The following is a 25,914-nucleotide window of genomic DNA, read 5'->3' as shown; positions in this document are numbered from 1 at the left end:
AATCTAGACTGATTGAATCTTCGGACTGCTTCTCGGGCCCAAAGAACCGGTTGGAGACCTCAATCCCTACCAAACCTCATGCATGCAAACGGTGGGAGGGAAACAGTTGGCTCTGATCCTGGAAAAACCATCACGGAGCCACTCAGCCTGTGCTCAAGCCCACTGCGGACGAACCAGGGGCAAGCCTTGCTCCTAAGGGAATGGTCCCTGAGCCCTTGAAATGTTAGTACAGGCTATCCAAGTAGATGCACTGCAAAGCAGTCTGCCCCTTGGAAGAACATCCTTGACCTCAGAGTCTGTGCTCTCCTGCAGCCAGAGTGGTCTCAAGAGTGGGATCCTCTGCAGTACTGAAAAGTTTTGTCAAAGTTAGCAAAAAAGATCAAATTTAATTTAAAATAAACATGAGCAGAAAAGACTTGCTCCTACCATCTCTCTTGTAGAAACAACTGAGAAATTGGAGAACAGCCTGGGAAGTGGAGCAAAAGAATGCTAATAAAATTCCCTATAAGAATTCTCGAGAGAATGGTATTTACATCTTTCCTAGTTTCTAACATTTCCTTCCACTGACTGGAAAAAGGAATAATATTTTGGTCAAGGGTCTATGCCATTGCCAATTCAGAAAAAAGTACAACTGTGAGTTGGACTGCACCTACTTTAAGCTTTTCTTCCTCTTAACTGAAATTTTTTTTTATCTCCAACCTAATTCATGCCATAAGATACACAAAGATGTAATGCCACCTTTTTGTAGAAACATTACCTTTGTCTAGAAATACATTTTACTCCTGGTGGAATTCTGTGCAACACAGAAAATGCGCAGAATCCCCCTTCTCTGCACAGAATCTCCTACCTCCTTGATGGCGTTGCCTGAAAGGATCACGACACTGGCAACGATTCCCAAACACTGCCTGCTGTTAAGTCGAAAGCCTCTCCTCTGTTGCGGAGAGACTTCCAGGTTAGTGGCAGGCAGCCCATGGGAATCGAGGCTACAAGACACGAAAGAGAAAGAGAGAGACCTGAGATGGGGCAGGGAAGAAGGAAAGATGCTGCACAAGGGAGAAAGGAAGAAAAGATGGTTCACAGGGGGATGGGAGGGAAGGTAAGATGAATGGGGGAGGGAAAGTAGGAAAAAAGCTGCACAGGGAGCGGGGCAGGAAGGAAAGATGGTCCACAGGGAGATAGGAGGGGAGTAAAGATGCTGCTACACAGGGGATGAGAGAGGAAGGAAGGAAAGATGGTGCACAGGTGGATGGGAGAGGAAGACAGATGCTGCACAAGAGGGGGAGAGGAAGAACTGGACATGGGGTAGAAGAGAGGAAAGGACAGATGCAACAAAAAGATGGAAAGGGGTGAGAGGAGAAATTGTGTATATAGTGGAGGGGAGGACTGAATGCATGGAGAGAAATACTGGACATAAGGTGGAGAGGAGGGAGAGATGGTACATGAGGAGAGAGCAAGAAATGCTGTACAAGAAAATGTGATGCATGGAGGGGTATAGAGAGGTTTGACCCATGGCACAAAACAGAGAGAAAGAGACACACACAGACAGAGAGAGATGGTGAACAGTGGAAAAGAAACAGAAATGTTGGATATGGCAGAAGGAAGGGATAGAATGCTGCTTGGGGAGAGGAACACAATGGAGGAAAAGAGAGATGTTGGACATGGGTTGAATGAGAGGGAGGGAGAAAGAGAGACACAGGAGATGGAGATGGATAATGAGGGAGATGTTGGATTCAGGAGCAGAAGGGAGTGATGGAGAGATGCCTAGCAATGGGACTGAGGGAAGAAAGTGGGAGAAATGCTGGACCATGGGGGGAGAGTGAAGCAGGGAAGAGAAAGGACAGGCAGATGTTAGCCTATGAGAGTGGGGAGGGAAGGAAGAGGAAGCAGATGCTGGACTATGAGTAAAGAAAGACTCTGAGAATGGTAGAACCATGAGGGAGAGGTCAGGAGGGAGAGGAAGGGGTAAGGAATCATGAGAAGACAGTTATTATAGAGGGTAGAATTATGAACATGGGGAGTATGTTGAAGTTGAAAGGGAATGAAGGGTTGAGGAGAAAATAAGTTGGAGAATGGGAAAGAAGATGGAAATTTGATAGGTAGCATAAAATTGAAAAAGAGGAGAAGGGTTAGAAAGAGGCAGAAAAGAGCTAAAAAGGAATGATCAACATGTCAGAGGTAGGTGCAGTGAGGGAATAGACAAATGGATAGCAACTTTTTGAAGGAGAATTAGCAGACGATAGAAAAGCAGAAAAGAAAATCTGGAAGCAACATGATAGAAAAATAAAATGTCCACACAACAAAAGTATGAAAAAAAACAATTTTATTTTCAATGTTTTAAATAGAATATGGATAATAATTAGCAAAAATATTGTTTAAAATTTTGACAAATAAACTTGCAGGATTTGCTAATTTTTAATTTTTTTACACATAATTCTACCAGGAGTAACATTTGAAGTCATTATTAATAAAATATAGACACAGAACAAGAACCACCAACATCTCCCTTAAACTTATTTGAAATCATCAGCAAAAATAGTTCTTAAATGTCTGCAAAATTCAACTAACCATTTTGATTGGAGCAGAGGTAAGGTCAGATTCAGACACAGGAGTATCATCACTCTCCATGACATAAATCCCTTTTCGAGAGAGCACCTGAATGACTGGCTGATGTCCCTGCAGTGCAGCTACTTGGTCTCCCTTTAGAATGAGGCTGCAGACACGACAATACAATTCGCTGGACAGCAGCAGCTTAATAACAGGTGGTTTAATATGCTCCTGTTCGTATTGATCAATATAAAATGGGTCCTTTAGGTCCTCAGGTATATTATCTGAAATGAAGAAGAATAGGATCAAGGAGTCTGTCTATCTATCTCATACACACACACACACTCACACACATACACGTACACATACACACACACACACACTGTCAAACCCCGGTTTGCGAGTAACGTGGTTTGCGAGTGTTTTGCAAGATGAGCAAAACATTTTCGCAAATCGTGACTCGCAAACTGAGTGTTGATTCGATTTGCGGGTTCCCCCGCCCGTGAACGCCCCCCCCCTCTCAAATGCCCACCCAAACTGAAGCCTTACCCCCATCTGGCACCGGAACGCAGCAACAACCCACAGGAGGTGCCGGTGCCCGAAGATCCTGCCTCTTGCCGGACTGGGCAATCTCAGAGAGAGGCAGGAGCCATAAGGCCTTGAGCATGCGCAGATGCTCAAGGCCCAGTCCAGCAAGAGGCAGGATCTTCAGGCACCCGCACATCCTGTGGGTTGGTTCTGTGTGCCAGTGCCAAATGGGGGTAAGGCTTTAGTTTGGGAGGGTGGGCGTTCACAAGGGGGAGGCGATGCTGGTTCGCAGGGGGCAGCGCTTGCAAGCGGGGAGGGCGGGCGATGCCGGTTTGCAGGGAGGGGGATGTGGAAGCGCACCAATGGCCTCGGGGGTGGGGTGGGTCTTTTGGGGATGTAGTAGGGTGGGGCAGAGCAGCGCCAGTGGCCACGGTGGGGGGGGGGGAAGAGATGGAATCAATCGAGCGAGTTTCCCTTACTTCCTAAGGGGAAACTCGCTTTGATATACGAGTAATTTGGTTTACGAGCATGCTTCTGGAACGAATTATGCTCGTAAATCCACTGTATATGTATATATATATACACACACACACATATACACAACAAATATGCATACATACACACACACACACATATATATACAACATGATTCAAAAGCATTTCTGTAGGCAAAACAGTGCTTTAACTGTGTAATTTTATTTTTAATAAAGTGTCCATCTGAAACAAAGGGGTAAATCTATTTGTCTACCACCTGTTTGCCTATAAGCTTATTCAGACTGAGCAGCAATTCTTGAGTTTGGGAAAGAGTTTGTTCTTGATTTTACACCTGCTCTGAGGTACAGGTCAAATTTTCAAAGTAGCATATAAATGTAGTTACCCTGAAGAAGTTTTTCCAGAATTAAAAAGTACACATTTCTACCTTGAAAATTCAAAGTCCAAAGAGAGAAAAAAACTGCATGTATTTTAACCAGGTCCATAGGGGGGGGAGGGGGTTAACTTGTAGGAATAAGTTTTTTAAATAGGAGCACTACATAACAGCCATTTCAAAATATAAAATTTTACACTACTGAGATCCCTTCTGACGCGTAATTGTGTTCCCAACTCCTCAAAGTGTGTTAACACCACCAATAAATGGAGGCTCACAAGCACGGTTATTGAGTCAGTAAAAAGTACACATTCACAACTAGTGTTCTATATCCTACCGAATGCTTCACTACAATTTACACTCAAGTCCCAAAACAGATGTGCTATCCAGGCCACAAATAGCCTGCAAGATCCTAAAAAAAAGTAGATTCATTCCTTTTTGCTCATACCCAGAAATAAGTGGTAGCTTAGGCTAATAATTAGCCATAGAAACATGATGGAAGATAAAGGCCAAATGGCCCATCCAGTTTGCCTATCTGCAGTAACTATTATCTCTTCCTCTCTCTAAGAGATATCACGTGCCTATCCAAGGCTTTCTTGAATTCAGACAGTGTCTCTGTCTCCACCACCTCTTCCATCAGAATATTGTGGCTTGGCCAGCGTGCGAAGACCGTCGAGATGGGCTCCCCACGCGTACTCCGAGGAGTCCGTGGTCAGGACCTTGCGGAAAGGCGGAGTGCGGAACAGTAGCCCCATGGACAGATTTGAAGAGTCTGTCCACCAACGCAGCGATTTCCGCAAAAGCGGAGTCACCGAAATGAGGCGAGACACCGGGTCGCACTCCTGACGCCACTGGGACGCGAGGGTTCACTGAGGGATCCTCAGATGTAGCCTCGCAAACGGCGTGACATGTACCGTCGAGGCCATATGGCCCAGCAGCATCATCATGTGCTTGGCCGACACCCTCGATAGTTGGGAGACCTGGCGGCTCATCCGTACCAAGGCTTCCAACCGCTGGGTCGGCAGGTAGGAGCGCAGGCGCACCGTGTCCAGCACCGCACCTATGAATTGAAGAGACTGAGACGGCCTCAACTGAGACTTTGGAAAGTTTATCTCGAACCCGAGAGTTTGCAGGAAGGCAATAGACTGTCGGGTCGCTGAGATAACCCCCTCCCTGGTCGGGGCTTTGATGAGCCAATCGTCCAGGTAAGGGAACACATGGAGTCCACGTGACCTCAGGGCTGCCGCAACCACCACCATGCACTTCGTGAATACTCGTGGGGACGCGGCCAGGCCGAAGGGCAGTACCCTGTACTGGAGGTGGAGGTCCCCCACCTGGAATCGTAAGAATCTTCGGCAGGCGGGGTGCACCGGAACATGGGTGTATGCTTCCTTCAGGTCGAGGGAGCACATCCAGTCCCCTTCCTCCAAGAGAGGATACAAAACCGGGAGAGATAGCATTCGAAACTTCTCCCGGGCCAGGAATTTGTTGAGCTTCCTGAGGTCCAGTATGGGGCGCAGGTCCCCGGTCTTTTTTGGAACTAAAAAGTAGCGGGAGTAAAACCCCGTACCCCACTGGTCCTTGGGGACCGGCTCGACCGCCCGAAGCTTCAAGAGGGCTTTTGCTTCGGTTATAAGGGTCGGTAGCTGCGAACGATTGCAGGGGACTAAACTTGGGGGACTGTCCGGCGGCGAGGACACAAAGTTGAGCGAGTAACCCTCGGAGACGATCCGGAGCACCCAAGCGTCTGAGGTAATCCCGGTCCATGCCTCCAGGAAGGACCGAAGACGGCCCCCGATAGGAAGGGGTTCCTGTGAAAGTGCGGAGGGGAACCCGCCCCGTCCGCTCAGCCCGTCAAAAGGAAGGCGCGGGCTTAGAAGGGCCCTGCGCCGGGGCTTGGGTTTGTCCCCCTCTGCCTCGCTGAGACGGACGTCTCGGAGGCGGTCTCGAGAAAGCCGGGGTCGACTTCTGAGGGTATCGGCGCGGCGGAGGCCGAAAGGGTTTCTGCGGCGGGGGCCTAGGTTTGGGGCGGACCAGGGATGCTAGAGAGCGCTCCTGCTCCGACAAGCGCTTGGTCGCCGCATCCAATGACTCGTCAAATAACTCGGACCCCACACAAGGCAAGTCTGCAAGGCGTTCCTGCAGGTTTGGGTCCATGTCGAGGGTGCGAAGCCAGGCCAAGCGGCGCATGGCCACTGCGAGGGCCGACACCCTCGAAACCAGCTCAAAGGCGTCGTACACTGCATGGAATAGGTACAACCGCAATTGGGACAGGTTGGACATAAACTTATCGAATCCTGCTCTTTGGGAGTCCGGTAACGAGTTTCGATATTGAGGGAGGTCCTTCACCATACCACGCAAATAGGAGGAAAAGGTGAAGGCGTAATTTAGAACCCTGGTGGCCATCAGGGAATTTGAATAGAGGCGACGGCCAAACTTGTCCAGGGTCCGCCCCTCCCTGCCTGGTGGAACCGCCGCAGAAACCCGTGAGGGCTGTGATTTTTTTAGAGCAGACTCCACCAGAAGAGACTGGTGTGAAAGCTGCGCCTTATCGAACCCTTTAGGAGGAATCGTCCTATACTTCGATTCCATTTTTGAAGGTACAGACGTGACTGTAAGAGGGTTTGACAAGTTCTTCAGCCAGGTCTGCAAAAGGACACTGTTGAGAGGGAGTCTAGGCACCTCTCTAGGAGGAGTGGGGAGGTCCTGTTCCTCCAAAAATTCTTTGGAATACCGAGAACTTACCATCAGGTCAATCCCCAGGGCTTGGGCCATGTCCTGAACGAAGGATGAAAACGAGGACGGCCTAGCCTGGGGAGACGGGGTTCTCGACCGCCCCACCGAGGAGAGGGGGGAGGCCTCATGGGAATAATGAGGATCCCTAACAGATCCCGAGTCCCAGGATCCCCTCTCGAGGGCCCTCGAGGGGGAAGGGGAAGTTGTCCTCCTCGCAGAACCCTTGGGTGAGGACCCCGGGGTTCGTGGGACACTCTCCCGTTTCCTCGGCGAGGCGGCCCGGGAAGACTTCCCACGAGGTGAGCGGAGGAGCCTCGGGTTGTCGAGGCGCAACTCCGACACCTGCAGCGCCTCGCCCCCGAACGACGAGGAACGGTCGCGCCGAGGCGAGCCTCGGGGCCGCTTAGACTTCCTCGATCGACGCCCCGTCCGAGGTCGCGTCGAGGGCGAGGCGTGCCTGGAAGACCCGGAGGAAGAGGAGGAAAGACGGCGCACTCTGCGCAACTTTTCTTTGGGCCTTACACTCCGCTCAGGGGGTTCCCCCGAGGTCGAGGTCCGGGGCGGGGCCGAGACCGAGGTGAACGGGGCCACAGTACCCGAGACCGAGGTCGCCGAGGCCGGGGCTCCCGTGGTCGAGGGAGCCGAGGCCGGGGCCTCCGAGACCGAAGGCGCCCCGGCCGAGGTCGAGGCCGCCGGAAACCGCAACACGTTGCAACACTCCCAGGGCTCCCGACAGCTCCGATGAGATCAGAGCTCGGAGGAGATCCTGGAAGGCCGGAATCCCCACGAAGGTGGGGAGTTCCGAGTCCGGGGCACACTCCCTGGAGGGCGACCTCGGTCTCGAGTATTCCCTCGGGGTGTGCGGAGTCGAGGTCCGATGCGGGGCCGGGGTCGACCCACCCGCCTTGGCCTGACTCGAGGATGGCTTCTTTGCTGAAGGGGATGGAACAGAGGACTTACCCGAAGCTTGCTTCACGGACGACGCCTTCGAGGAGGATGGCCGAGGCGAGGCCGAGGCCCCCGAGGACGCCGAGGCCGAGGTCAAGGCCGGGGCCGAAGCCGAGGCCGACGTCGAGGCCTTAGGCGGCGCGTCGACGGCGAACAATTCCGCCATTCTGGCCTTGCGGCGACGGAGGGCCCTGTTTTGGAAGGTAGCACAGCGATCACACGACTCTGTCGGATGTTCGGGCCCAAGACAGACAATGCACCACCGGTGAGGGTCAGTGATGGAAAGCAACCTCTCACACCGGCTGCACTTTTTGAATCCCGTAACAGGACGGGACATCCACGAAGAAAAAGAAGAGGGCCGGGAACGTACCGACGTCCCGCGGCCACGGCTTCCGGGAGCCCCCGGAGCCAGACGAAAAACGAAATACTTTTTTTTTTTTTTTTGAAAAGAACCGAAAAGAAAAACAGCACCGCGAACTAATTCGATGGGAAAACAAACTAAACGCGGCAGCTAGAAGGCAAAAACACTGGAGCTCAGATCCACAGGACTTTCTTGCTCCGCGGAAAAAATTGAACTGAGGACCACGAGGTGGGATGCGCCCTCTAGTGGGCGAGAAGGCATGCACATGCGTGGTGCAGTGTGCAAACTTGAAACTTCAATCAAGTTTGCTTGAAAAGCTGTCCGCGCCGGGGCTCCGTAGATGACGTCACCCACATGTGAGAATATCATGCCTGCTTGTCCTGGGATAAAGGCCAAATGGCCCATCCAGTTTGCCTATCTGCAGTAACTATTATCTCTTCCTCTCTCTAAGAGATATCACGTGCCTATCCAAGGCTTTCTTGAATTCAGACAGTGTCTCTGTCTCCACCACCTCTTCCATCAGAATATTGTGGCTTGGCCAGCCTTCTCTCCAGAACTTAAGCACACACTACTTTGCAACATAAGTGCCTCACTATAAACCAACCCTATGAATCAACAAAAGTTGACATCTCAACTTCAGCTTGATTTATTTACTGCTACTACTACTTAAAGCTAGGAATTCACACCCATAAATAAAGCTGGGGTGTATTCCAATATAAAACAATTCATTAGCCCTTCCATATAAAATCACAAGAAATAGGGGCTGGTACCCAAATCTTGGTAAATACTTAATACATCACATACACTGGTAGAATTGCCATGGGTATTTTAAAGATGGGAATCATGTAAAAATCATGGTGCTCTGTATCAATGTCACACAAAATTAATGGGCACAACCAGTTATAGGACATCATGCTGAGATGCAAGATGTGCTATGCCATAAGCAGTAAGGTGGGTATCTTCTAGCTCCTCACTTCATAAAACTCAAAAATATGTAATAAGGCAACCTGCTCTGTAACTTCACTTATTTCAGTTTCAATAAAACATGGGGACAGAGTGAGCTGCTAGATAGACATGTTGTAGTCATAGATTACTACTGGAGTTTTTTGGAATTGTGATTGTTATTCAAAAACACCATCCTGGAAGCACAGACCAGATATATTCCACATAGTAAAGGCGAAAGAAGGCCAAATGACAGCCAACATGGTTAACAACTGAGGTGAAGGAAGCTATTAAAGCTAAAAGAAAATCCTTCAGAAAATGGAAATATCCAATTAAAAATAACAGGAAACAGCCTAAGGAAGGGCAAATCAAATGCAAAAGGCTGATAAGGCAAAAGACAGACCCTGAAAAGAAGACTGCGTTGGAGGCAAACACATACAGGTGAAAAAATCTTTTCTAGGTTTATTAGACGTAAGAAGCCATTAAAAAAACAAACAATAAAACCTGTTGGACCACTAGATGATCAAGGGTTAAAAGAGGTACTCAGGAAAGACAAGGCCAAGCAGATAGATTAAATGAATTTTTTGCTTCAGTCTTCACCAAGAAAGGTGAGGGAGATACCAGTGCCAGAAACAATATTCAGTACTGATGAGTCACAGAAACTGAAACAAACATCTGTAAACCTGGAAGATGTAATGGGGAAATTTGGCAAATCACATGGACTGGTTGGTATACAACCCAGAATACTGACAGAATTGAAAAATGAACTTGCAGAGCTATTGTTAGTAATTGTAACAGAAGACTGGAGGGTTGCCAATATAACAATTTTTAAAGAGAGTTCCAGAGGTCATTCAGGAAACTCTAGAACATAATTACAGAGCATGTACATAAGCATGAATTAACGAGACAAAGCCAACATGGATTTAGTCAAGGGAAATCATGCCTCACCAATCTACTATATTTCTTTGAAGGGATGAACAAACATGTGGATAAAGGTGAGCCAGTTGATACTGTGTATCTGAATTTTCAAAATGCATTTGACAAAGTATCTCTTGAAAGACTCCTGAGGAAAATCAGAAAGTCATAGGATAGGATGTAATGTCCTATTATGGATTAAGAACTGGTTAAAAGATAGAAAGCAGAAAATCACTCATTACTTCTTTTAAAACTAGAAGAACTTGGAATGTATGGGTTAGTGTTGAAATGGTTCACAGAATTCCTTAGCAAGAGAACATAAGAAGTGAGGAAAGATCATAAGAAATCTCAAACCTGGGATGTCTTCTGTGGGGTTCCACAAGGCTCCCCTCTTTCACCATCACTGTTCAATATATGCATGAAATCCTTAGTTCTCCTCCACACAGGTCCATACTTTTTCTTATGCAGATGATCTCTTCTCCTCTGTGTAGTCAACGACTCCTTCATGGACACATTGCAACACATATCTATTCTGATTGAGGATCTAAGTACATGGTCACAGCGGAACTTCCTTAAATTAAACAAGCATTAGACGAAAGCGCTATAGTTTGGTGATCACAACTCAATACCTCACTCAGAGTTAACCCTATCCTCAGGTGAGAAGCTCATGATTAATAAAACGTCAAAACTATTAGGAGTAATTCTAGATTCTAATCTCACCATGGGCGAGCAGATTATCTCGATGTTCAAAAGATTTTTCTTCAGATTGAGGCAGTTGAGGACAATAAGATCAGTCCTGAGCAGGGCTGGGGAGTCGGAGTTAATTTTGGGTACTCGGAGTCAATAAAAATGTACCGACTTCGACTCCAGATAAATTTAAATTATAATTTTAAAAATGCAGCAAGTTCAAAGTCATCTCTGACACAACCGGAAGTTGCATCAGAGACAATCTTTCCTGCAGCCACACGCGATTTCAATGCTCCAGCTGCTGGTAGGAAGCACATTTAGAGAAATTGCCTTTTGTGAAGGTAAGGAGCAGGGAGGGAGAAAGGGAGGAAAGGTGGGGTGGAAAGAACAGATGCAGAAGGGAACTGGGGAAGGTGGGATGCAGAGGAACAGACACTGAAGGGAGGTGGGGTGGGGTGGGGAGGAGCAGACGCTGAAGGGTGAGAGGAAGAGGAAAATGCGGTAAGCTCTTGTATGAAGAAGAATACACTAAGTAAGTCCTTGTATGATATAGGTGAAGCACAGTAAGTCCTTTAGATACAGCTAAAAGTGAAGAAACAGACATCACAATGGAAAAATTCCCTCTCTCCTCTCTTACTATAATAAATCAGTGTATTAAAAGTCTAAAAAAATGATTTATGAGACATTTCTGACTACACTTATCAGCTGTCATGAGCTAGGAGAAGTGAAACTTATGATTAACAAAAAACAAGCAAACTTAACTCTTTTGCATGGCAACAGGGCCTCACATTTGTTATGATATCATAAAAAGATGAACACATCAAGAATAGAATTCTAACAAAAATTATTTAGCAAGAGTATCTTGTGATAAGGGCAGGGCTTGGAATTGCTGATGTGGTAGGATTAAAAGGACATATGCGGGAAAAAGATAGATTTTCTGGTAAACAGGACATGCGTATGGTGTGACACAGATATTATGAACCAATTAATGAATTAACAAATGTAATGACGTGTAAGAAATAACCAATAAAGATTTATCATGTGATTTAGACCAACGCGGTGCTGGCCACCAAGAAATGTATAAAAATAGGCCTTTAAGAGGAAGTAAGCAGAACAGACATCAAAGGATCCTCAGGCCTGAAGATCACATTCTGTTACTCTATATGCTGAATGATTTATTCTTGTAAGCTGTTACTGATTTGTTAATAAATATACTTATTGATTGATACCAGTATATAGAGTGTGAGGTCTCTATCTCGGGGTAGGCCTAGACAGCTGGCTGACCTCAAGGGAACTGGGGAAGGTGGGATGCAGAGGAACAGATGTCACAATCTAATGACCTGCCATTTCTCAACGGTTAGGTGAAGAAAAGAGTTGGCGGTTTTTCACTTGTATGAGAAAGGAGGAGTGAATTTTTCAAGATATTTCATGACAGATAATAGGTATCTAGAACTTAGTTTATTATTTTTTGTTTAGATTTTAACTTCTAGGTTTAGTGAGAACGCATTTAGTGCATTGTAGAATAACATAATCAACAAACAGCGCAGGGAATTACGAAAGGATGAGACTCATGGTGGGGAAGAAGATAAGCACTGTAAAAACGCTAGAGCAAGCTTGGTCCCTTTTTAAAGACACAGTCACCGATGCGCAAAATCTATATATACCACGTATCAACAAAGTATCCAATAGGAAAACGAACAAAGAACCAGCGTGGCTCACTGTAGAGGTGAAGGAAGCAATCAGAGACAAGAAAACTTCATTTAAGGAATGGAAAAGGTCAAAAACGGACGAAAACTGGAAAAAGCATAAACAACATTAAAGCATTCACATTGGAGAAGGAATCCTGTGGAGAAATGAGACTAACTCATCCATGCTGGATAAGATAAGTGCTACATTTATTAATAGAGATTGGAATAGAAATATAAGAGCACATGCTGGATGTTAAAACTTTGAGATCAGAAAAAACAAAAAAATAAGGGACCCATAAGTGCGATGATGGTCCCGAAATGATCTCGCTGTGACTCCCATGCGGGAGATAGGATACTGAACGCTTAATAGAAGAAAGAAACAATTTTTGTATTTAATATCATGGTTAGAGTGTACATAAATTATAATTGAATATATATAAGGAAAAGAATAATGATTTTTTGAATAAATGAATTAAAGAAGCTGGTAATCAAATTTGGACTACACTTCTCCCTCGTCATTCGCGGGGGATACGGGTAGAGCCGGACCGTGAATGCCGAAAAACCGTGATTATCCAGCTCTGACCCTCCCCCACCTCCCTGCTGCCTTCCTGGCCTTACCTGGTGGTCTAGAGGGCTTTCGGGGCAGGAGCGATCTTCCTACGTTCCTGCCCCATGCAGATCGCCATCAGGAAATGGCTGTAGGGAGTTCCCGAAACTCCCAACGTAGTCTCGAGAGACTACGGGAACTCCCAGCAGCCATTTCCTCATGGCGATCTGCATGGGGTAGGAGCATAGGAAGATCGCTCCTGCCCCGAAAGCCCTCTAGACCAGTGTTCTTCAACCTTTTTACACCTATGGACCGGCGGAAATAAAATAATTATTTTGTGGACTGGCAAACTACTAAGACTGAAATTTTTTTTTAAAAACCATCGCCGCCCCGTCCCCGCGAGCTTGGTCCCACAAACCATTTGATCCCATCCGCACAAGCCTCAAATAGTTATGATTTTATATTGAACATATTTTATTAAAGTATAAAAAGAAACAATATTCTATACAACTGTCATTTTATAAATACAAATAATACAGGGCAAAGATCAACAAAACCCCTGTCTCCCCTCCCCTTCACATATATCCCCTCTACTATCAAGAAAACTGAATAAGCCAAATTATTACAGAATGCTACACAAATATCATGTAACAGAATACCACAGTCACACATGACAGGAATGGTGTTAGGGGAGTGGAACTAGGGCAACTGCCCCCTGGTCATAGAGAGCCCTAAGCCAGCTGGAAGCTAAAGAATCACTGCCTGGGCTTTGCACTCTCCAGTTATGTCTAGCAAGATACATATTTCAAATCTGATATATTTGAATCACAAGATAGAAATAAAATTATTTTTTTCTACCTTTTGTCGTCTCTGGTTTCTGCTTTCATTGCCTTTTCACTCTCTTCCAGCCAGTGTCTGCCCTAAGAACATAAGAATTGCCACTGCTGGGTCAGACCAGAGGTCCATCATGACCAGCAGTCCGCTCACGCGGCGGCCCTCTGGTCTAAGACCAGCACCCTAACTGAGACTAGCCCTACCAGCGCATGTTCTTGTTCAGCAAGAACTTGTCTAACTTTGTCTTGAATCCTTGGAGGGTGTTTTCTCCTATAATAGTCTATTCCCTTCAGTACCTTGAATGTTTCTATCATGTCCCCTCTCAATCTCCTCTGCTCAAGGGAGAAGAGGCCCAGTTTCTCTAATCTTTTGCTGTACGGCAACTCCTCCAGCCCCTTAACCATTTTAGTCGCTCTTCTCTGGACCCTTTCGAGTAGTACCATGTCCTGGAGTGCTGGATGCAGTACTCCAGGTGAGGGCGTACCATGGCCCAGTACAGCGGCATGATAACCTTCTCTGTCTCTTCAGTCCAGCATCTGCCCCTTCCATTCACTGTCTTTCCCTGCCATCTCTCCTCCTGCCCCCCCCCTCCCAATTTGGTCTGGCATCCATCATCTTCCTTCTGTTCCCCTCATGGTCTGGCATCTCTGTCCTTCCCTCCCCCCTGTGGTTTTTAGCATCTTTATATTCTCATTTCCTCCACTCAGATCTGATATCATTCTCTGCTTTCTCTTCCCTTTTCTTCTCTGGTCTTCCTTCTCTATTTTCTGCCTCCATCTAAATTAAATTCTTTCTTACTATTTAGTCCCGTTTCCCTCTTTTCACTGTGTCTACCCACAGCTTGTCACCCATTTCCCTCACCCCTCCATTATCTTACTATTTTCTTCCCCTTTATTTATCTCCTCCTTCCATCCAGTATGTGTTCTTTCCCCACTTCCATTCAGCATCTGCTCTCCCCTCTCAACTGACATCCATCTGCCTTCTGCTCTCTCTCCCTTCTTCTCACTTCCATCATCTGCCCCTTCTCTCTCTCTCCCCTCCAACTTCCATCATCTGCCCTCCTTCCCCTCACCTTTGCGGGTCACTTTCTTTCCCCTGAGGGTGGCTCATGTCAGAGGGGAAGCTTTGGCCGAGCAGAACCGCTTGCAAGGAACAGTGGAACTTACTTGATTGATGTCGATGCTGGGGCCCATTGCCATTTGAAGGAAAAAAAAAGGGACCTGCAAAGGCGAGAGGAAGGGAAACCTTCAGGACAGCTGCTCTTTGCCCTCCTTAAGCGGCCCAAGAGTCCAGACCAACAGCGGCAACTCTGTGTACTTTTAACTTCGGCACATAGCTGCCCCTAAGCAGTAGTTTAGCGCGGTTTCATGAGGCAGCCTCGGGGCCTTTGCTAGGTCGGCCCGCTTCAATGATGCGATGTGGGCCGGCCTAGCAAAGGCCCCGAGGCTGCCTCATGAAACCACACTAAACTACTGCTTAGGGGCAGCTCTGTGCCGAAGTTAAAAGCACACAGAGCTGCCACTGCTGGTCTGGAGGTGCGGAGACAAGGCAGGAGGCAAACGCGGTGGAAGGCAGGAGTCCCGGTGAAGGCAGGAGTCCCGGCACAGCGACTGCAACAGGAAGTTGCAAGTCAGCTGACGCCGGCCTTTCGTTGCGGTCCTTCGTGGACCGGCAAGATTTTTTTGCGGACCGACACCGGTCCGCGGAACAGCGGTTGAAGAACTGTGCTCTAGACCACCAGGTAAGGCCGGGAAGGCAGCAGGAAGGAAAAAAAAAGATGGATTTTTTTCACATGAAGACTGGTTATTTTATTTTCCCCCTCCCCAGAAAAAATTGCGAGTGAAGGGGGAGGGGGAAATGTAGTTTTAATTACATACCAGCAATACATACTTTACACTCCTAATTATTTATAGTTTTATTTTTTTCATGTACAACAATCATCGCTCCCTTCCTCTCCTCTACCCTAATTTCCTTTCTCTCTTCCCCCCCCCTATGTGCAGCATCTTTCCTCCTCTCTTACCCATCGCCTTGTGCAGTAGAACACCACCGTAAGACTGACATACCTCCGCTCCGAGGCCTCCTAAAGCAGCAGGGTTGGGGGTTGCTGAACTGATGAGTCTGATTTTTTTCAGTAAATCAGGCAGCACTAGTGTCAGGGATGGAGCCAGGGAGTATTGGGGACATTCGGGGGGTGGGAGGGGAGTGCGCTTCGGGAGTCAATCTTAACTAGGGATTATTTTGGGGCTAGGGCTTATATTAAGAGCATCTTTAAAAATCATGCTAGGGCTTATTTTTGGGGAAACAGGGTAGATTATTGCAACTCTTTATATTGCAACAACACAAAGAAAGGACTTCAGAGGTTGCAGATACTCCAGAACACAGCAGCTAGACTTGATGAGGATAATTGTATTATGCAAAATATAAGGGGGGGGCATATCCAATATGTATTAGATACACTTTTAGAAGACTTTAAAAGACACTAATATTATAGCTGAATAATAGAAATCCTTCACACACAGCAAAGATTAAACAACAGAATTTGCAGGTACATGTTTTTCCTTCATAAAACAAAATATTATGGTTTAATATCTGAAACATGATGCTGGAGACATAACATAGCAGACCTCTGGAAATAAGCTAAAAGTCACACTGACATATTTGTCACATGATGAATTAGGGGAAATCATGTGACTATAACAATGTGGTTGCAGAAATGTATTGTTTAGCAAATGAGAAAGTTTCTGGTAAACATATTTTTCTTCCAGTAATTGTTTAGACAGTATAGAAAGAAAAAAACACATCTGTTTATAAGAACAGTTTTCTTCCACTTACATAGTTAGGGTAAATATTGATAAGTTGGAGTTATAGAAGATCATTTGATTGTTTCTGTGAACGAGATATTTGCAATAGTATAGAACATGTCTGCAGGGGTCAGCGTGACCTCAATGTTGCTAAGGAAATTACTAGCAAAGTAAAATTAAGAAACCATGTGACTTCAATTTGTAAATGGATTGTGATTGGAAGATGTACCCACTATGTATATTTAATAATTAATTATGTCAATAAAATGGCCAGTCACCTGTATTTGGGAAGTCTTTCTGAAGTCCCATTATTTTGGAGGATGCAGAAATGCTTCTCAAAGTTTGGACTATTTTTAAACCACACTTGTATGAGATTTTTTTCTCTGGTCTCCCCTGAAATAGAATTAAGAACTGAAGACTATATGGAAGTATTAGGAGGCAGGTAGGTAGCCTGTGTATATGGTTATTTCAACAAAACAGACTGATTTTCCATTTAAGGCCCGATTTGAGAGGACCAGTCCGCTGCTGATAGAACTACACTGGCTGCCAGTAAGTATAGAACTCAATTTAAAATTGCATGTATGGTTCACAGCGCTATTTAAGGAGAAAGCTTGACTGGGCTAACTTCAGCCATGCAAGTTTCATACTCCTTCTATAACTCAAGAATGACAATGCTATAAATTACCTCTTCCCTCTCCATGTCAAGTTTGGCATTTGGCAACACCTGAGTAGAGAGGTCATCTAGACCTATACCAACAAGAATCTAGCCCTTGAAAAGACGTCCACTGAAAGTGGACAGCATCCTCATCCAAAGACGGATCCAAAGAGTTCAGCACTCAAGACACTGCACCAGCAGAGAATGCAGTTAGAACTCGAAAGAGATCCTAAAGACCACCCAGTACCTAAGCCACACAAACCATCACCAGCGGAGAACAGGCAAGCACCTCCACAGAGGACACATTGCGCAGGCCGGAATGACAAACAAGCACCATAAAGGAAGTAGACACCGTCACTCAGCTACCTGAGGATGCCACTAGAAAAGAATGTTTTGTAACATAACATCCACCTTGCAATTCTGAGAGTCATTAAGCCTCACTCCCCCATCACTAGGGAGGGCTGCACGCTGGATAACCTGCAGCACGGAGGAATCTACCTAAGGCTGTTAAACATGCCGAAAATCAGGATCCAGGAGATAAAGCATAGACATAGCTTTAACATAGAGTTTCTCAACTTGTTCAAGCCAAGTACCTCCTAAGTCTAACAAATATCAACCGAGTACCCTGCCCAAGCTCCACCCCTGACCCCACCCCCATAATAATAGTACTAACTGTAATGCAATTTCTTCCATCCATTTTTCATATACAGTGGTGCCTTGGTTTGCGAGCATAATTTGTTCCAGAAGCATGCTCATAATCTAAAGTGCTTGTATATCAAAGCAAAATTCCCCATAAAAAATAATGGCAACTTGGATGATTCGTTCCACTAACAATACATTTCTCCTCCTCCCTCCCCGAATGATTTGTTCCACTGACAATACAGTACATCTCTCCTCCTCCCCGACCCATATCCCTTCCAACACTACTCCCACTGCTGTCCTCCACTTTGACCCCCCTCCCCCCCAGGAACCAGCTTCGCTTCTCCCTCGAGGCCACCAACGTTGCTCCCTCCCTTTGTGACCATAAGTACTGCTGTCCACCTACTCCCCCCCAATGACTGGAACTGTGCTTACCATACGTGCGCTGGTGCTGAAAGTGCCTGCCGCTGATGTTCTGGGCTGCTGCAGGGCCTTGAGCATCTGCACATGCTCAAGGCCTTCTGGCTCTCACCCTCTCCGAGATTCTCGGATCTAATGAGAATCTCGGAGAGGGTGAGAGCCAGAAGGCCTTGAGTATGCACAGATGCTCAAGGCCCCACAGCAGCCCAGCATGGAACCAGCAGCAGGCACTTTCAGCACCAGCGAACGGGTAAGCACAGGACTGGTCAGTGGGGGAGGAGGTGGACAGCAGTACTGATGGTCGCGAAGGGAGGGAGCAGCGCCGGTGGCCTCATGGAGAAGCAAAGCCGGTTCCCGGGGTGGCAGCTTATCGAGTTAACGCTCAGTTTGCAAGTTAAAGTTTGCTTGAGTGTTTTGCTCATCTTGCAAAACACTCGCAAACTGGGTTACTCGCAAAACGAGGTTTGACTGTACATACAATATAATCTTATTAATATGAAATGGTAATCCCAAAATTAACAAAAAGCACACTGTATGCAGAGAAAATGTTAATCATCGTTTATATTCTTTTTTTTTCAAAGAAGTCAAGGCAGATGACTTTAAAATGCCACCTCAGTAACAACTATAGAAAAATAGACAAATATAGTGCTAAATATAGACAGCAGACATAAATTCTCAAAACTAACACATGTCAATCACTAAATTGAAAATAAAATTATTTTTCCTACCTTTGTCATCTGGTGATTTCAAGAGTCTCTGGTTGCAGTTCCTTCTGACAGTGCATCCAAAATTTATTTCTTTCTGCCTCCTGCACGCTTCCTCTCTTCCGGACATCATTCCCTTCTCCAATCAACATCTCTCTCTGTCCCTCCACGAGTCCAACTTTTCTTCCTCTCTCCTCCACCCCCATTGGCAACAGGTCTCTCTCTCTCTCTCTCTCACTGTGCTTCTCTCATTCCCTCCCTTGCTGCAAAGGGAGTGGGTGAAAGAGAGACCCAGGGTGCATCTCTCCCACTCCCTCTATTGCAACATTCAACATTTCTCCCTCCTTTCCACCAGTCCACCAGTTATTTCTCTCTGCCTCCTGCACGCTTCCTCTCCTCCAGTCCTCATTTCTTCCCAAAACCAACATCTCTCTCTCTCCCTCCACGAGTCTAACTTTTTACTCTGCCCTCTCCCCCTTCTTCTGAGTGTGACATTTCTCCTCCCTCCTTTCTGCCCTTCCTATTCATCTCTCCCTCTCAGGAGGAAGGAAGTGCAAGAAAGTAACAGGCCACAAACTTAAGTGTATGTACACAAATGCAAGGAGCCTACGGAATAAAATGGGGGAATTGGAAGCTATGGCACAAAAAGATAACCTAGACATCATCGGCATCACGGAAACATGGTGGAACGAGGATAACGTCTGGGACACTGTACTACCAGGATACAAGCTATACCGCAGAGACAGAGTAGGACAAAAAGGTGGGGGTATTGCCCTATACATAAAAGAGGGAATTGAGTCTACCAGAGAGAACACGCCGGAAACGAACAATAAGGTAGAGTCTCTATGGGCTAAAATACCAGGAACAAATGGAACAGATACGAAGATCGGCATCTACTACCAACCCCCAGGGCAGTCCGAAGAGATTGATGAAGAAATGACAGATGAGATTAAACACGAATGCAAAGGGAGGCAACGCAGTTATCATGGGCGACTTCAATTATCTGGGGATAAATTGGAACCTAGGCAACTCTAGCTGCAGTAGAGAGACCAAGTTCCTGGATGCTGAAGGTGATTGCTTCCTGGAACAACTTGTCATGGAAAATACGAGGGGAAATGCAATTCTAGATTTAATTCTAAATGGACTACGAGGACCGGCACAAAGTATAGAAGTAAAAGGGACGCTGGGAAACAGTGATCACAACATGATCCACTTCAACCTAGACACAGGAACAAAAAAATCGATCCAGAACGACTGCCACGGCACTGAACCTCCGAAAAGGGAACTACAAAGGTATGAGAGTCATTGTGAGGAAGAAGATTAGGAAGAAGATAAGCACTGTAAATACGCTAGAGCAAGCAAGGTCCCTTTTTAAGGACACAGTCACAGAGGCGCAAAATTTATATATACCGTGTATCAACAAGGGTTCCAAGAGGAAGAAGAACAAGGAATCGGCGTAGCTCACTGTAGCAGAAGGAAGCGATCAGAGACAAGAAGATTTTGTTTAAGGAATGAAAGGACAAAAACAGAATAAAACTGGAAAAAGCACAAACAACATCAAAGCAAGTGCCATAAGGCGGGTCAGAGGGGCCAAAAGAGACTACGAAGAAAAAATAGCCAAGGAGGCAAAAAAACTTTAAGCCATTCTTTCGATACATTAAGGGGGAAACGACCCGCGAAGGAAGCAGTGGGGCCATTAGATGACCAGGGAATAAAGGGAGTACTAAAGGAACAAGCCATCGCCGACAAACTGAACACATTTTTTGCATCTGTATTTACCGAAGAGGTTACATCCAATATACCGTAAACCGACAGGCTTATACACAGGAAATGAGGACCTACGTTCTACCGCACACAACCTTCTCACTGTTCCCTCATTGAAACATATTAGAACAATGAGGAACACAATCTTTTCTGTAAGTGCTCCTCTTCTTTGGAACAATATCCCTAACTACTTGCGGGATAATACATCATTGATCAAATTTAAGGAAATGCTAAAGACTTTCTTATTCCGCGATGCCTTTGTAACCTAAACTGTCCTTTTAAGGACGACTTAGTTTTTAGAAAAATCCTTTAATATTACTTAATCAACCTTATGTTTTTACCTTTAAGTGTTCTCTTTTCTCTTTAATAATTGGAGTTCCTACCCCTTCTTTCCTCTTGTTCCTGTTCGTCTTTGTCCTTGAATTTTCTTTTCCCTTGATCTGTTTAAAATTAAATTATACTTTTACTGGTATATTATTATGACATGTTTGTATACCGCCTAGAAGTCTCGATAGGGCGGTATAGTAAATTTTAAATAAACTTGAGTAAACTGACAGGGACAATGGTCAGTCTAGAAGAGGTATGCAGACAGATTGATAGGCTTAAAAACGATAATTCCTCGGAACCGGACAGCATCCACCCGAGGGTAATCAAGGCACTGAAAGGGGTTATAGCTGAACTGCTCCAACTAATAGCCAGTCTGTCGATCAAATCAGGAAATATTCCGTAAGACTGGAAAGTGGCGAATGTTACACCGATATTCAAGAAAGGTTTGAAGAGAGATCCAGGAAACTACAGACCAGTGAGTCTGACTTCGGTACAGGGAAAGATGGTAAAGGCGCTAATAAAGGACCACATCAATGACCACCTTGACGGACACAAACTGATGAGAACCAGCCAGCACGGCTTCAGGAAAGGAAATTCTTGGTTGACAAACTTACTGCACTTCTTCAAAGGAGTAAAAGGGCAGATAGACTAGGGTGACCTGGTCGACATCGTATATCTAGATTTTCAGAAGGTGTTCAACAAGATTCCGCATAAACGCCTACTTCGAAAAATTGCGAGCCATGGAATTGAGGGTGATATACTCACATGGATTAAAAACTGGTTGGCAGATCGGAAACAGAGTGAGGGTGAATGGACAATACTCAGACTGGAAAAGCATCACGAGTGGAATGCCGCAGGGTTTGGTGCTCGTGCCTGTGCTCATCAACATATTTATAAATGACCTAGAGATTAGCACGACAAGTGAGGTGATTAAATTTGTGGATGATAAAAAGTTATTCCGAGTAGTGAGAAGACAGAAGGATTGCGAAGACCTACAAAGAGACATAAATATGCTCAAGGAATGGGCCACGAAATGGCAAATGAGGTTCAACATGGATAAGTGCAAGGTGATGCATGTCAGTAACAAAAATCATATGCACGAATACAGGATGTCCGGAACTATACTCAGAGAGAGCCCCAGGAAAGAGACTTGGGAGTACTTGTAGACAAGGCATTTAAACTGTCCACGCAATACATGGCAGCAGTGAAAAGGGCAAACAGAATGTTAGGAATGATTAAAAAGGGGATCACAAACAGATCTGAGAAGGTTATCATGCCTTTATACCAGGCCAAGGTACGCCCCCACCTGGAATACTGCGTCCAACACTGATCGCTGTACATTAAAAAGGACATAGTAGTACTCGAAAAGGCCAGAAAAGAGCAACAACAATGGTTAATGGACTGGGGGAGTTGCCGTACAACAAGAGACTAGAGAAACTGGGCCTCTTCTCCCTTGAGAAGCAAAGACTGAGAGGGGACATGATCGAAACATTCAAGATAATGAAGGGAATTGACTTAGTAGAGAAAGAGACTGTTAATCCTCTCCAAGGTGAAGAGAACGAGAGGGCACTCGCTAAAGTTAGAAGGGAAAAGATTCCGTACAAACGTAAGGAAGTTCTTCTTCACCCAGAGAGTGGTAGAAATCCTGAACGTTCTTCTGGAGGCTGTTATAGGGAAAGCACTCTTCAGGGATTCAAGACAAGGTTTGATAAGTTCCTTCCTGTTTAGGTATGTGCGACTCACAAATGGAAGATTAGATTAGATTAGAACATACGTAAGTAAGGCTAGACTCAAATAGGGCACTGATCTTTGACCTAAGGTCCGCCGCATGAGCGGTCTGCTGGGCCTGATAGACCACTGGTCTGTCCCAGCAGCGGCATTTCTTATGTTCTTTTCATGAGTCCAACACTTTCTGCCTTCTGCAAGCTTTCTCTCTCTCTCTCTTCACCCCCTCCCTCAAGTGTGACATCCCTCCTTCCCACCCCCCAGTCATCTCTCCCCAACCCCACTCACAACATGCTCTCTCCCCATGCACCATTTCTCCCTCTCCTTCATTATCATGTCCATTTCTCCCTCTCTCATCACTCTCATTCACCCTGCAACAATTTTCCTTCGTTCCTTCTATCCCCCAACCCCATTCACAACATATGATCTCTCCCATACACCATTTCACCCTTCCCTCCAGCATGTAGCACCTTTCCTTTCCCTCCCTTTCTCTTTCAAGTCCAGCAGCACCTTTCCCTTCCCCTCCCCTTCTGCCAGGTCCAGCAGTGCCTCTTCTCCATTCCCCATGTCCAGCAGTGCCTCTTCTCTCCCTAGCGGTTCCATCAGGCAGCCCCGAGGCCTTTGCTAGGCCAGCCTGCCTCTGACAAAAGAGGAAGTTGCATCATCAGAGGTGGGCCGGGCTAGCAAAGACCCCGAGGCTGCCTGATGGAACCGCAGCTAAACTAACACTAGCTGCAGCTGTGTGGGGAAGTTAAAAGCACACAGTGAGCTGTCGTTAGGGAGAGGAGAGGTACTGCTTAGCCAGCAATTCCATCAGGTAACCTCAGGCCTTTGCTAGACTGGCCCGCCTCCAACAAAATAGGAAGTTGCATCATCAGAGGTTTCAACTGTAAATCACAAAAGGTTTGGTGTTGATATCAAAATGATGGTGCATATATAATTTTGTTTTTGAATATGTTCACTGGGAGGAGCTTGATATGATAATTTTCTCTGTTCTTTTTGTGCTTTCCCACTCAAATTCAAATTAAACCAAGGCTGCAATATAGTACAATGAGCATTCAAGCACAACTGCAGTTTTTTCCTCTTAAAGTCATCCTTTCTCCCAAAACTTATTTTATTCCCACCACTACAGCCACAGCACTCAGTCAAAATCCATTCAACGGGTCTTTTAGAAACTAGCAACAATGGGTCCTAAGCCCAAACAATAACACTCCTTCACTTTTTACCTCCCAGGAGATATGAAAGATCCTCATTCAGCCATTGTCAGCCAAGGCAAGCCCAAGCAATAGAAGAACTAAGACAAAAATCAAACCTAGGTCCCTCTTCATGGCAATGCAAACAACTAAGCCTTTAGAAAATACAGGAGAACTTGCTTAATGGGCTAGGAATCAGGTAAGTTACCTTATCCTCTTGTGCATCAGGTATAAACCTACATTCTAAGTCTTATAAAGCAAGGAAATACCTGCTCTAACACATGGACTAAATCCAAACAAAAATGATCTAGGGCAGCCTTAGATAATTATGTTGCACAATATGGTGTAAAACATCTTCCCAAATGAATTATGATCACATTGTGTATAAAAAATTTTGTGTCATCAGAAAAGCTTTAATAAGGAAAAGATCTTATTGTAACGATCACTTCCATCACCTTGAACACAGCACCTAAAAGGCTTCAAAAATTGTTTGAACATCTAAACTGCACTGCTTCATTAGCATTATACTGTCATTAGTATTATACTCCTAAACCATAAGCTTAGTATAGGATGTAAAAGCCTTAATTGGGATTTCAATTCACCAAAAGAATTACCCCTGAATACAAAAGTTTCTAATGTAAGGTTCAGGCACCTGCAATTAGGTTTCTGCTTTACACAGTACTACAAACTGTGAGCTTACCACAAAGCATAACCACTTTCCAAATCTCTCTCACAAAGTAGCAAAGTAGAGAAACAAACCCTATATACTTAGACACTCAAGGGCCCTTTTACTACTGTATAAATATGCTAAGCAGCTGGTGTTCTAGTCACTAGATTGCAAACTGTGCTAATAGCTACCAAGCACCAACAGCCAATGCGGTAAAAAAAAACCATGTTAGCTACTTAGCACAGGATGGGATGGTGTCTGGGAAGGGCACTAATTGCAACATGTAGTCCATTCACAATTTGTGTGTTTCATCAAAATGTGCAGATGGTCTTATCATACTTGACATTAATGCATGGTAGGAACTTTTTGGGTGCTGTAACTGCACAGGGAATGCTGGACCTATTTCCAATAATTCTCATACACTAATTTATGAATCTCAAATATGTTAGGTTTAAAAAAATACACCTTAATAAAGGGGCCCTTATAAAACACACCTACACTGCACAGACCACATAATTTTATTCATTTTGAAAACTCCTCAAAACAAAAACAGAGCATGAATTAACTTTCAATTAATGGCAACCTGATGCACTATAAAGAGATTACATAGAAACATAGAAGATGACGGCAGAAAAGGGTTACAGCCCATCAAGTCTGCCCACTCTGCTTACCCACCCCCTGTCTATGCCCTAATGACCCAATTTCCTTATCTTGACCCTCGTAGGGATCCCACATGGGTATCCCATTTATTCTTAAAGTCTGGTACGCTGTCTGCCTCGATGACCTGCACTGGAAGCTTGTTCCAATGATCAACCACTCTCTCTGTGAAGAAATACTTTCTGGTGTCGCCATGAAATTTTCCGCCCCTGAGTTTGAGCGGGTGCCCTCTTGTGGCCGAGGGTCCCTTGAGAAAGAAAATATCATCTTCCACTTCGACACGTCCCGTGAGGTACTTAAATGTTTCGATCATGTCTCCCCTCTTCCTACGTTCCTCAAGAGTGTAGAGCTGCAATTTGTTCAGTCTCTCTTCGTACGAGAGACCCTTGAGCCCCGAGATCATCCTGGTGGCCATCTGTTGAACCGATTCAATTCTGCGCACATCTTTACTGTAATGTGGCCTCCAGAATTGCACACAGTACTCCAGATGAGGTCTCACCATGGCCCTGTACAACGGCATTATGACTTCAGGCTTTCGGCTGACGAAACTTCTATTGATACAACCCAATATCTGCCTTGCCTTAGATGAAGCCGTCTCCACTTGATTGGCAGTTTTCATGTCTGCACTGATGATTACTCCTAAATCTCGTTCTGCTGAAGTCCTAGTTAAAGTTTCTCCGTTCAAGAAGTACGTCCTGCATGGATTTCCGCTTCCGAGGTGCATGACCTTACATTTCTTAGCATTGAAGCCTAGCTGCCAGGTTGAG

The 25,914-nt window shown here is 45.5% G+C and overlaps 1 protein-coding gene across 4 annotated transcripts in view; it reads right to left on the bottom strand.

The window, feature by feature from the left end:
- The window catches only part of CAMSAP1 (calmodulin regulated spectrin associated protein 1), a 170,166-nt gene that overhangs the window by 127,226 nt on the left and 17,026 nt on the right, over positions 1-25,914 (bottom strand). For 3 of the 4 annotated variants that reach the window (XM_033960900.1, XM_033960901.1, XM_033960899.1), the window contains exon 3: positions 2,566-2,828. In XM_033960900.1, the coding sequence (XP_033816791.1) occupies positions 2,566-2,828 (263 nt within the window). Of the gene's footprint in view, positions 1-2,565; positions 2,829-10,193; positions 10,376-25,914 lie in introns of those variants that run through there. The other variant, XM_033960902.1, reaches the window with a different exon arrangement.

This window comes from Geotrypetes seraphini, chromosome 10 (genome assembly GCF_902459505.1).
Source record: "Geotrypetes seraphini chromosome 10, aGeoSer1.1, whole genome shotgun sequence".
NCBI lineage: Eukaryota > Metazoa > Chordata > Amphibia > Gymnophiona > Dermophiidae > Geotrypetes > Geotrypetes seraphini.
Note: the sequence above shows the minus strand (reverse complement) of the source record. Positions and strands in the feature narration are given on the sequence as shown.